This window comes from Sapajus apella, unplaced genomic scaffold, assembly GCF_009761245.1.
Source record: "Sapajus apella isolate SASKATOON/1434 unplaced genomic scaffold, GSC_monkey_1.0 scaffold49, whole genome shotgun sequence".
Classification (NCBI taxonomy): Eukaryota; Metazoa; Chordata; class Mammalia; order Primates; family Cebidae; genus Sapajus; species Sapajus apella.
In genome coordinates, this window is record NW_022436989.1 from 15,851,071 (window position 1) to 15,864,000 (window position 12,930).

The window sequence follows — 12,930 nt, forward strand, 5'->3', positions numbered from 1 at the left end:
GGAGAGGTAGGGATGACTTAATGTGGATCTCGAGGGAGAAGGCTGGCGTTTCCAGAGCCCCACACTGGCAGGTCAGACTCGGCACAGCCAGTCTCACAGTGGGAAGCTGGGGGACAAGGTGCCTGATACTGCTCTTCTATTTTCTGCCTTCCCCAGAGGTCCCGCCCACCCCATCAGGGCAGAGCCACCCTGCCTGCCACAGGGTCCACTTGTGTTCATGATGCTTTCATAATGACAATAGGGTGGACTGACTAGGAGAGGCTTTCCCAGGGTCTCCCATCTTACATGCTTATGAATCTCAGAGTGGTTCAGCTCAGAAGAGCAATTTGGATGCGTTTTCAGTTAACTTCTTGGGTTACCAGTTTCAGAAAGGAGCCACCACCAGGTGAAGACTTATCACATAGCTGTTAAAATTTTCGTGTTTTCATGTGCATTTAAGAACTAAGAACTGGGCTCGGTGGCTCACACCTGTAATCCAAGCACTTTGGAGGCCAAGGCAGGTGGATCACCCGAGGTCAGGAGTTCAAGACTAGCCTGACCAACATGGTGAAACCCCATCTAAAAAAAAAAAAGAAGGAAGAATGGGTGAATTAATTTTAGGAAGCTGTCAGTCTTGTGTGTGTGTGTGTGTGTGTGTGTGTGTGTGTGTGTGAGAGAGAGAGAGAGAGAGAGAGAGAGAGAGAGAGAAAGAGGGAGAAAAAGGGAAAGAGGGAAGAAAGAGACAGGGATGCAGGGATGGAGGAAATAAAGAGAAAGGAGAAAAGGAAGAAAGAGCGAGGGAAGGAGAGAGAGAGAAGGAGGGAGGAAAAAGAAAAGACAGAGGGAGAAGGGAGAGAAAGAAAGAATGCAATTGGCTGATTAATAAAGGAAGCCATTTTAAAAGGTTCTCAGCACTTCAGTGAGAGAGGCAAAAGTCAAGCATGATGATCAATGTCCCCTTCTATCAATCCTGCATTGGATCTGCAAGTGGCAGGTGCTACTAAAGACTCAAGGACCAAGAAGTAGAGGAGAACTTTCTCAGCATGACAAGAATCGGCAACCTTGGGGCTCTGAGGAGGTGGCGTCCCAGCAGAGGGCCAACACCCGGGGTATGGGATGACCGCGCAGCTCCTGATCGCCGCTCTCAGGAGGCCAGACTCAAAGTCTCCCTTCCTCTCCCTCCAAAAAAAAGACAAGCTTTGAAAACAGATGGCAGGAAACTTAGACATGAAGCCCAAATGCTGACTCCCTTGAGAAAGGTCCTTCTTGAAGAGTGATGTCTGGGTGAATAAGGGTGGCACATGTACCCGCCTTTACCACCAACTGTGGCGGCCGGGGGCACGGCCTGTGGACTCATCCCCCGTGCCCCAAGAAAATGTGTCTCTACGACATTCCACGCTGCCAGGTTGCACCCATGACTTGCGTATCCTGCTTTTGTGGGTTATTTGAGCTTAGTGAGAATGGTGGGCATTTTGCCTGTGAATGCCACCGTCATAGGCGCCGTGCCGAGCTGGAACGGGGCTAATTGCCTGACAGCTTTGGCTGCCCCAGGTTAGTGGGCACTTCCAATCCTGTGTGCAGGGTGACCTGGAAAAGAAGACAGGGGATGTGAGGGTGGGAGAGGCTGCCATGGGGACCCTGGGTCCTGCGAGGGCACAGCAGACACCGGCAGGATCTCCTGCTGGCTCCATCCATCCCAGGCTACAGCTCAGGGCTGCTGTAGATGGTTGAATATTACATCATTCAATATCCCTAATTAAAGGCGATGTTGGTTTGCACCCCTTTTCTCATAAGAATCACTCAGCTGCCTGGTTCCTCATTTTGCCAGAGCTGCTGGAGCTGGCAAATTAGACGTTATCACAGGAGCATGGCTCTCATGCACTGGCTCCTGTGGTTCCATATTTGTGTCTACTTTCTAGCCATGACCCTCTTTCCTTTCCTATTAACCCCGTTCTATTAACTGTGAGGAATAATAGCCAACCTTTTATTTATGTATTTATTTATATTTTTTTGATACAGAGTCCTGCTTTGTCACCCAGGCTGGAGCGCAATGGCAGGATCTTAGCTCACTGCAACCTCTACCTCCTGAGTTCAAGAAATTCTCTGTCTCAGCCTCCCAAGTAGTTGGGATTATAGGCACCCACCACCACGCCCAGCTAATTTTTATATTTTTAGTAGAGACGAGGTTTCATCATCTTGGCCAGGCTGGTCTTGAACTTCTGACCTCATGATCCACCCACCTCGGCCTCTCAAAGCGCTGGGATTACAGGCATGAGCCACTGTGCCTGGCCTATTTTTTTAATTAAAAAAACTTATTTGTTAATTGGTAGAGATGGTGTCTTGCTAGTTCCCCAGGCTGGTCTTAAACTTCCGGGTTCAAGTGATCCTTTTGCCATGGCCTCCCAAAGTCCTGGAATTACAGGTGTGAGCCAACATGCCCTGCCAAGCCCATCTTTTAGGTTGCCACAAATCCCTTTTCTAAATGAGTAGAGGATTGAATCGATCAATCAGTGATTGATATAGACTCCTCAATATTCAGGACCACAAAACAGGACCCTGCCTCACTCCACTCCAACTCCCCACCCCAAGGGAAAGGAAGACTCTGCTAAGAAGAAGGATGGCAGCTCCGTGTTTCTCTGTCCCTCACACCCTCCTGAGCTCTCATTCTTGTCTCTGTTTCAGGCCTCCTGAGCTACCAGCACTCCCCAAGGATGACTCAGCCCTGAGATCTGCTTCTCCAGAAGCTGCCACCCTAGGGCCCCTGGATGTCCCAAGTGAACAAGTTAGAGGACCACCTCCAGGAAATATCCAGTTGATAAGCTCTGTCTGGGCAGGCACTGTGGTCAGCTTTTACTTTATTTTACTTTCTTTTTTGAGATGGAGTCTTGCTCTGTCACCCAGGCTGGAGTGCAGTGGCGCAATCTCAGCTCACTGCAACCTCCGCCTCCCGGGTTCAAGTGATTCTCCTGCCTCAGCCTCCCCAGCAGCTGGGATTATAGGCAGGCACCACCATGCCCAGCTAATTTTTGTGTTTTTAGTAGAGACGGTGTTTCACCATGTTGGCCCGGATGGTCTCTATCTCCTGACCTTGTGATCCACCCACCTTGGCCTCCCAAAGTGTTGGGCTCACAGGTGTGAGCCACCGCGCCTGGCCTGTGGTCAGCTTTTTAATGGCCCACTCTGACCAAGGGCACTGCAGAGACCTGTGGCAAACGGTGGGGAGCAGCCAGGCCAGGTCCGGCCTGCGGGACGCGTGTACCTGCACATTGCGGTTGAGGCTGAGGGCTGGCATGAAGACCCCGTCCACCTGGCTGAAGGCTGTGGGGCCCTGCTGCTGCCCGTTGATGAAGAAGGTCAGGGTGTGCTTATTCAGGTCCAGCAGCACGCCGACGGTGGCCCCTTTGCATACGCCGCCTTCCGTCCTGGGAAGAGAGTCCCCAGGAAGACCATCACCACACCCAGCCTGGGATGTAGGTGATAACTCAGGAGAATTATTTATTTATTTAGAGACACTGTCTCACTCTGTCGCCCCAGCTGGAATGCAGTGATGCTATCTCAGTGCACAATAGCCTCGACCTCCCAGGCTCAAGAGAGCCTCCCACCTCAGCCTCCCGAGTAGCTGGGACTACAGGTGCATGACATGATACACAGCTAATTTGTTTGTATTTTTTGTAGAGATGGAGGTCTCACTATGTTGCCCAGCCTGGTCTTGAATGCCTATGCTCAAGTGATCTTCCCACTTTGGGCTCCCAAAGTGCTGGGATTACAGGCATGAGCCATTGCACTTGGCCAGGAAAATTATTTACAGAATGCTGGGAACACCCTCACTTAAACATAGTCCCCAAGGTGGTGGTGGGGTGCCATCCTGGGCACAAGAGCCTTCTGTCGCATTGTGGACCCACCTTGTTAAAAGGCCATGATGGAGACTTTCCCCTAGAGGAACCAGGCTGTTCAGTCCCCTTTTTCTGACAGCATCTGGGACCTGCACACTAGAAAATTCAGGTTTTGATGAGTGGGTCCCATTTGAAACTGTGGGGCATGGAGAATGGGTAAGAAAGGCACCATCTCCTGCCAAAGAAAATAATTAACTTGGTGCCCTTTCCTGCTCTAGCCAAGTGAGGATGCTGAGGTTGATGAAGATGTGGACATCCAGGCCTTCAGGAAATTTTGAAAGGTCCCTACCCTACATTGGCTCATCTTCCCAGAAACATCCCAGGGTCCCTTGAAAAGTGGCGTATGGCAGGGGAAAGGGTGCTGAAGTGGAAATCAGTCCTCTGTCGGAGTCACCATCCCACAGGTGACCAACAGCGAAACCTTGAGAACGTCCACTGTGCTCTTGAGCTGTGTTGGGTATGTCGTACTTCGTAGGTGGCAGGAATTCACATCCACTTGGTGGAAGGGAATCCATTAATAAAAGTAAGGAACACGCTCCCAAGGGGGGCTTGGCTGACCAGGTCTTCCCGCATTGGCTGAATCCTGCAGACTCTCCTTCTCTGAGGTGGGTTTTTTTTTTTTTTTTTTTTTGAGATGAAGTCTCACTCTGTCACCCAGGTTGGAGTGCAGTAGCGCGATCTCAGCTCACTGCAGCCTCCACCTCCCAAGTTCAAGCAATTCTCCTGCCTCAGCCTCCCGAGTAGCTGGGATAACAGGCGCCCGCCACCACACCTGGCTAATTTTTGTATTTTGAGTAGAGACAGCGTTTCACCATGTTGGCCAGGCTGGCCTCAAACTCCTCAGGTGACCCACTTACCTCGGCCTCCCAAAGTGCTGAGATTACAGGTGTGAGCCATCACGCCCAGCTTGTTTTTTTGTTTTGTTTTGTTTTGTTTTTTTGAGTGGAGGTTTCTCCCTGTGGCCCAGGCTGGAGTGCAGTGGTGCAGTCATAGCTCACTGTTGCCTGGAACTCCTGGGCTCAACGGATCCTCCCACCTCAGCCTCCTGAATAGCTGGGACTAGAGGCACACACCATGCCCGGCTAACTTTTAAATATTTTATAGAGATGAGGATCTCACTATGTTGCCCAGGACTCCTGGGCTCAAGGGATCCCTCTGCCTCAGCCTGCTGAGTAGCTGAGACACAGGCTTGAGCCACCCCGCCCTCTCAGGGCTGAGGGCTTAGCCTTAGCAGCTGCACTCTGCTAAGAAAACCACGTTTGTCTTTCCAGCTTGGGAATGAGTTTATCAACTGGACGCTGCTGATAGGGCAGAGGGAAGGTGAGCAGCGAGAATTCACGACAGGAAGTCCCAAGGAGGACTTGGTGGGCGGCCCAGAGGGTGTTTCCAGAAGAGAGCAGGGTTTTTCCCCAAGGGTGTCCAGGGTGGCATCTGGCACGTGGGAGGCTGGAACTAGAACCATGCTGTTGATGCTATTTGGACACTGACCACCGGGTGGTGGTAGTGACCCACGGGAGGTACGGGAATGGGTCCCACCTAAGCAAAGCCTCAGGCCCAGTCAGCTCTGGGGTCCAGCTTCTCTGCTGCCTCGGCTTCCTCCCCCACAGCGCTTACCCTACCTGACCCACATCCAAGGGGTGGGAGGACATGCAGACATCTCTCTACCTTCTCCTGGCCCCACTTCCCTTCTGCTTTTCTTACTGAGGTGGCACCCATGGGCTGTCAAGGACAGCTGAGGCCCGAGAAGGGCTCCGCAGCCCTTGGGAGGGATGTGGTGGTCAACAGCCGGGACAGCTGGGGAGTCTGCACCACACAGGCCAGGCTGGGGCCTTGGGTTCAACCTTGACAGTATCAACTGGCCGCGTGACCTGAGCCATTGTCTGACCTTTGAAAGCCCAGGCTTACTTTTTTTTTTTTTTTTTTGTAGAGAGGAGGGTCTCACTATGTTGCCCAGGCTGGTCTTGAGCTCCTGGGCTCAAGTGATCCTCCTGCCTCGGCCTCCCAAGTAGCTGGGACTACAGGTACACAGCAACATGCCTGGCTAATTTTAAAAATTATTCTTATTTATAGAGACAGGGTGTCACCAAGTTGCCCATGCTGGCCTCGAATTCCTGGGCTCAAGCAATCCTTCTGCCTCGGCCTCCTGAAGTGCTAGAATTACAGGTGCGAGCCACCATGCCCAGCCTAAGCCCCAGTTTTATAATCTGTAAAATGGCAGCAATAATAGTACTTTTGCAAGGATTGAATGAAATCTGATGTCAGACACATCGAGTGCTTCCTACAGCACTGAGCACAGTAAGGGCTTGATAAATGCTTGTTGTTATTACTGCCGCCAGCAAACAGGACATCTGGGTGCCAGTTTGGCTTAAGCAAGCAGAGACGGAGCTGATGGGCCTGGGCTTGGCCCCTCTGTGGCTGAGATGGAGAATGGCCAGCCTGCAGTGTCTGGGCAGAGGGACAGAGCTGCCCACATCTCCCCCAGGACTCAGGAGAGAAGGGACCCTGCCTACCAGCAAAGAAGCAGGAAGGCGGGGTCCTGAGGGCCCTTGGGTGTGTCCCTGGCCCAGACCAGACCTTGCTTTCCTGAGAAAGAAGAAGCTGGTCTTTCCTCTGTGGGAAGGTGCCCCAGGAGCTGTTATAGGAACTGCAAGTGGGCCCAGAGCACAGTAAGCCTCCGAGGTCAACTTTGCCTGGGGCTGTGGCTGGGGCCAGCGAAGTCAGGGTGGGCTCCTTGAAGTTCTTCACCCCTTCCTATGGGGGATAGGGCCCTTAGCAGACCAGGAGCAAGGCCCCATAGCAAGGAGGTGGCTCCAGGTGGCTGCAACTTGCAACCCTCCATTTCTGGCCTTGGGGATTCTTCATTCCCACCTCCATCCCCACATGCCGGCCACGTGTGAGCACAGAATCCCCAGGAGAGGGGAAAGAGTACCGAGCTATGGTGTAGGTGTCAGGGGTCCACTGCCTCCTCTGTGTCTGAGGAGAAAGACCAAGGCACCCTGGAGAGGCCCAGGCCTTGGGGGCATTTTTCCAGGGCAGCCCCAGAGGATGCATTCCCATTTGCCCTCCTAACGGAGACCCCAGTAGTGACACAGGCCAGGACCTGAGTCTCCTGTGTCCACGCTGGTGACCCTACTCCCGGAGCCAGCCTCAGGGCAAAGCCATAGCTGCAGGCTCCCTTGGCAGACTCATGAGTAGTAAGCACCCCAGCCATGCCCTTCACTACTGCCCTGTAGAGGGCCTGGCCCTGCCGAGGCTCAAGCCCACGTGAGACCAGGGCAGTGGCCAGGATCGCTGCAGGTAAGTTGGTGGCAATGACTTGGTCACAGCTGTGAGGACACCAGCCCCAGCGGTGCCCAATAATGCCCTGCAGTGACTCAAGCTTGGGTTGACAGTTGCAAAGGAAAGTGAAGCCCGACCAGAAAGAAAACTACGAGTTCCATATCCCAGCAGAGGACCACTGTGTGGCCTGCTGGGTAACTCAAGAGACCCATCTGTGCTGGTCCTCTGTGAGTCACCATAATATAACTTTATCTGGGCTGCAGGCCAGTTCTACATGGACAGAGCCAAAGTCTCCTAAAGAATGGAGGCCCAAGTGGCTGAAAATACCTCCTCCCAATTCCTGCTGGCTTTGGGGACAGCAGAAGGGACACTGGCCTTCAGGACCCTCATTCCCAAACAGCCCGTTTTGGCGGAAGGCAGGATGGGGCCCAGCGCACCTGTTGGTGTGGGAGTTGCAGTGCATGAACCAGCTGCGGTTGTTGTCCACGTACATGGCCCAGGCCTTGTCGTCCTTGCCCAGCATCATGTCCTTGACCACGCTGGCCCTGGCCACCCCAAAGGCAGGGTCTGGGTGGTTGTCGTACCGGTCCACGTGCAGCTCCCAGTAGTGTACGCCCTTGGAGAACGCGGCCGTGCCAAGCACCACCCGGTCATCATAGCTGCTGCAGGTGGCTGTCTGGTTGTCATTGGATAAAATGATGTCCCGGTGCCCAGAGTTGGGGTCAAATGTGAACCAGGCCACTGAAAAAGAAAGGCAAGAGGAGCAGAGTCAGGGGATGGAATTTGCTAGTAATTTCTAACCGGATCAGAGACAAAAACACACTCACTTGTGTTAGAGTGAGCACCCCGCAGTGAAGGGTCTTTCCTGTAATGATTAGCTCACACGTGAGCACACACACACATGCACACACACATGTACACACATGCACACGCACATGCACACGCTCACACACTCCCTGCTCTGTGTTCATCTAAGTTGCCAGCCCTATGAGCACAGCCTTGCCAGGGTTTCAGACCTCAAAGCCCCAAATCTAGATGCATTTTCTGGTCTTGATTTCTAATATCCTTCCAAACACTCAGACACAGTTAGAAGTACAGGAGAGATAGGCCAGGCATGGTGGCTCAAGCCTGTAATCCCAGTACTTTGAAAGGCTGAGGTAGGTAACTCACCTGAGGTCAGGAGTTTGAGACCAGCCTGGCCAACATGGTGAAACCCCGTCTCTAATAAAAACACAAAAATTAGCTGAGTGTGGTGGTGCACACCTGTAATCCCAACTATGCAGGAGGCTGAGGCAGGAGAATTGCTTGAACCGGGAGGTGGAGGTTGCAGTGAGCTGAGATCATGCCATTGCTCTCCAGCCTGGGCAACAGAGCAGGACTCCATTTCAAAAATAAAAATAAAAATAAAGTACAGGAGGAAATAGATATTAATGGGCCACCTCGTGGGTGGGAGATTTGAGACACAGAGAGGTGAGGCGATGTGGCCAAAGTCCCAAAGCTCAATTCTCCATTTTGCAGCCACCAGGTGGTGCCTCCTTTCGCTCCCCAGGCCCCCAGCACCACTCCCAGGTCGGAAGTGAGGCGTTTACTCTAAAATCATGACCACAATACACGGGGCAAGGACCGCTCATCTCTAGGGAGGAGCGTCTCCAGGCAGAAGCCAGCGCACTCTCCTCTAGGTACAAAGTGACTCCGCAGGTCGCACCATTTTCAGAAAAGTGTCCCTGGCTGTGCCCTTTGACTCCAGCTTCTGCTCCTGCTCCTTCTCCTGCCTGCCTCTGGGAGACCGTCCAGCTGTGGCAGCAGAGGACATGTGGACTAAATGACAACAATAAAGGTGAGGCTTGCCTTCTTCTTTGAGGCAGTGGGGAGCTGAGAGCTGCCTCTGCAGCCTGGGCTGGGCCACACCCAGAGGAGCAGGACTTTCTGTTTCCCTCATCGCTTCCTGCTAAGAGCTCAGATGACTGAAATTCCACTGAATCAATATCAATATGCTGTTGTTGTCCAAGACCTAAACCACTGGGGATTAAAGGGCACTTTTCTGCTGTGAGAAAGGCTCAGATGCAGGGGCTGGTGTGGGCCCACCACATCTGCATCTATCGTGGAGTTTTCTTGTCTGAGACTGTCCTACTCACTCCTCGGCCCTTGAGAAGTGGGGGAGTTTAGCCTCCCTCAGCTACTCCATAGTTAGTCGAGCCCAATGGGGTGAAGGAATGTTTCTTTCGTGGCATGTAGGCAGGTGGGTACATCCAGGCGCTGTGTGTGCAGACCAGGGTCAGGCATATGCACCTCATCTGGACCCTCTGGCCCTGCACTTACCCCCAGCCTCATCTTCAGCAGCTGATCCTTCCCCATCCCCACCTTTGTCCACGGGATGAAATGTGGGTTGGCCCTAGGAGACGATCTTCCTCTTCTGGGAGGCCACTTATGGTCCCAGAAGGGTAACGCCCTTGGAGAACCCACCTGTGCCCAGCACCACCCCCCACCCCACCCCGTCATCATAGCTGCTACATGTGGCTGTCTGGTTGTCATTTGATAAATGATGACTCCGTTCTTCCCACTAAGAGACTCCGTGCTCACCATCGGATGTCTGCAGGACGACAGTTTTACTGTAAGGCCCGACACCAGAAGAGTTGAAAGCTTTCACTCGGGCGTTGTAGGTGCTGTTGAAGTGAAGACCATCGATGGTACACAAAGTCTCCTTACCAACGTACACTTCCTGAAAAAGAGCAATGCTGCTCACCAGGCTCCTCTAGCATTTGCACAATTCCTCTTAACAATTGGCTTCTGGAAACACACTGACATTAAAAGTGCTGCTGCCAGCTGTGGTGGCCTGTCATCCCAGCTATTCAGGAGGATGAGGTGAGAGGATCGCTGGAGTCTTAAACAATTTTTACTTTTATTTTTTTTGAGGGGCAAAGTATTGCTCTGTTGCCCAGGCTGGAGTGCAGTGGTGTGATCTCGGCTCATTGCAACCTCCACCTCCCAGGTTCAAGCGATTCTCCTGCCTCAGCTTCCCAAGCTGGGACTACAAGTGTGCGCCACCACGCCTGGCTAATTTTTGTGTTTTTTAGTAGAGATGGGGTTTTATTTTATGTTGGTGAGGCTGGTCTCAAACTCCTGACCTCAGGTGATCCTCCCGCCTCAGCCTCCCAAAGTGGTGGGATTATAGGCATGAGCCACTGTGCCCAGCCAAAAATTTAAAAAAAAAGAAATCTTGCCCAAATAAAAGTTATGAAAAAGGAAAATTACATTCAGTCATGGCCAGTTGGGGTGGCTCACACCTGTAATCCCAGCACTGTGGGAAGCCGAGGTGGGCAGATCATGAGGTCAGGAGTTCAAAATCAGCCTGGCCAACATGGTGAAACCTTGTCTCTACTAAAAATGCCAAAAAAAAAAAAAAAGAGAAAAAATTAGCCGGGTGTGGTGGCACATGCCTGTAATCCCAGCTACTTAGGAGGCTGAGGCAGGAGAATTGCTTGTATCCGGGAGGTGGAGGTTGCAGTGAGCCGAGATCACGCCACTGTACTCCAGCCTGGGTGACAGAGCGAGACTCCGTCTCAAAAATAAATAAATAATTAAATAAAAATAAAAAGACCCTCTTCCTCATAAACCCTAGCTTTTGTTAGCAGCCACGTCTCAAAGAGGAGGGGCCATTTGTGAGCTCAGGGCTGCTGCTTTTAATATTTTCAGTCTTTTCTTTCTTCCCATTTCAAAAACGCCGGCTCTCCTCTCGGTTTCTGGTGGAGGAGCTCTTTCAGTTCTTGGCTAATCTGCATAGTGGGAGTGACGGGGGTCTGCACCCAGTGATCTGGCTTGAGCAACCTCATCTTACCTCCCTAAGTGGCCCATATTCACATGGGACTCAGCAATTCCCAAGGAAGTGTTGTCATTATTTCCCGAATTCTTACATTCTTGTATTTTTCAAGCAGAAAGTAAAATGACACATACATAAATCTCTTTGAGAGAAACTAAGGGAATGTTGACTTTCGGCAAGATTTGTTAAATAAGTACAACTTCCCAGGAGAAGAAACGCAGGGGTTGCTATGATTGCAGTGGTTTGTTAGAGTGCGTGTTTATTTCATCTTCTCTGGGCTAGGAAGCAGGTGATCTGAGAAGGCCTAGAGTTTGTGCTCCCTGGCATTCACATCTGCCTGAACTTCACTGAGTGAAATCTGGAGGTGGTATTCTATTAGGGGTCTGGGTTGGGGGGAGTCCTGCTCCAGGTTTTCTAGCAGTTGGGGAGTAGAATGCTTTGTGAGCATTTCTGGCTCACAAAGAACCTTTATTGCCCCCGTGACAGTCCGTCATCAGGAATGTGACTGGAGAATGTCATCCCTATTCAACAGCCATTTATCGAGCATCCTCTATACGCCCGGCACCTTGCCAGGTATATGAGGGCCAGACAGTGCTTCCTTGGCTCCAGACATGATACCTCCCAAGACAAGACAGAGCCTGGTGAAATAATTAGAGGACCAGACAAGACAAGGTGTGATAAAACCTGTTGAGGGAATGGGTTGCTGTGTGAGGGGCTGGCGGTAAATGGGGAAGGAGGTAGATGCAGAGAACACCCCCTCGGAGCTTTCCCAGCCCACGCCTGTGACAGTCCTCCCAGACCTAGCCCTTGGGAGGGAAGTCCCATCTCTGTGAGCCCAGGCCGGCCAGCCCTCTTTATCGTTTCTGCCAATGTCCCCTCAGGATAGCAACATGATGTCCCTGTGCGCTGGACCAGGGTTTGGGACAGTGGGAGTCACTCCTGCCTCTGCACTGGTACCCCCAAGCCCCCGCCAAACAAGCAGCAAGGCCTCACCCGGAACTGACCCCCCGCGCCGTCATCCAGCTCCAGGATGTAGCCGTCCACGGGGCTGTGGGTGAAGGGAGGCATCCTCCAGGCCAGCGTGACACTGTTGTTGCGGGTGCAGCATTTCTCCAGCTGCAGTAGGGGGACGGGTGGCACTGAGAGAGGGACACGCATGAGTTAGTGCACAACGCCCTCTGAGGCCCCCGGCCCGGTCCCCCCACCCCACCCCATCCCAGGGCTCCTGACCCCCAGAAGATAACCAGGCTCAATTCCCTCCCTCGCTACCCTGTAGTCACTCCCAGACTCCCCGGAGTCAGTCTCCAGGTGGGTCGGGGATGAGGCCAAGCACAGGTGACCTTGCACATCTCAACCCAAGGGGGTGTCCTTCCTGGAATCTCAGGGGCCCTGGGAGATGAGCCCAGCCTTCTGAGCCTATGGCCCTAAGGAAGGATGTTCTCTTTCCCATCTGCCCACTGAGAACCGCTGGCTTTAACTCAGACCCATGAGGAACGCATGGATAGTTCCAACAGAGTCCAGGCTTCCTGCACATGGCACAAGCCCCTTGGGGTCCTCCATGCAGGGCCTACAGCTAAGTGACAGCCAGCCTGCAGCTCATGCCTGGAGCTGGGAAGGTGAGGGGAGATGCCTTAAAACCTTCGGCTGGAAGCATTGAAAAGGTCAGGGGATGAGAGCAAGGCAACAGAAGCAATTCTCGAGTATGGGGTGGCCAACCTAAAGAACTAAGGATTTGGATCAGCTGCGTCGAAATCCTGTTGAGGTGAGAGTGGGAGAAGTTAAACATTTTCTACCTGGATTCAGGCTCGGGAGATTTTAGAAATTGATACAGTCCACTCTGACTCCCCACTTTTTTAAAGGGAAAATTGAAACACTTGTTTTGTTAAAAGTACATATTTCTTTTTTTTTTTTTTTTTTTGAGACGGAGTTTCGCTCTTGTTACCCAGGCTGGAGTGCAATGGC

The 12,930-nt window shown here is 52.3% G+C and overlaps 1 protein-coding gene across 2 annotated transcripts in view; it reads right to left on the reverse strand.

The window, feature by feature from the left end:
• Positions 1–790: 790 nt before the first annotated feature.
• Positions 791–12,930, reverse strand: part of TRIM67 (tripartite motif containing 67) — a 54,551-nt gene continuing 42,411 nt past the window's right edge. For both annotated transcript variants that reach the window (XM_032242336.1, XM_032242337.1), the window contains exons 6-10: positions 11,962–12,107; positions 9,732–9,870; positions 7,589–7,892; positions 3,239–3,401; positions 791–1,566 (exon numbers count right to left, since the gene is read on the reverse strand). In XM_032242336.1, the coding sequence (XP_032098227.1) occupies positions 1,501–1,566; positions 3,239–3,401; positions 7,589–7,892; positions 9,732–9,870; positions 11,962–12,107 (818 nt within the window). In that variant the 3' untranslated portion in view covers positions 791–1,500. The remainder of the gene's footprint in view (positions 1,567–3,238; positions 3,402–7,588; positions 7,893–9,731; positions 9,871–11,961; positions 12,108–12,930) is intronic.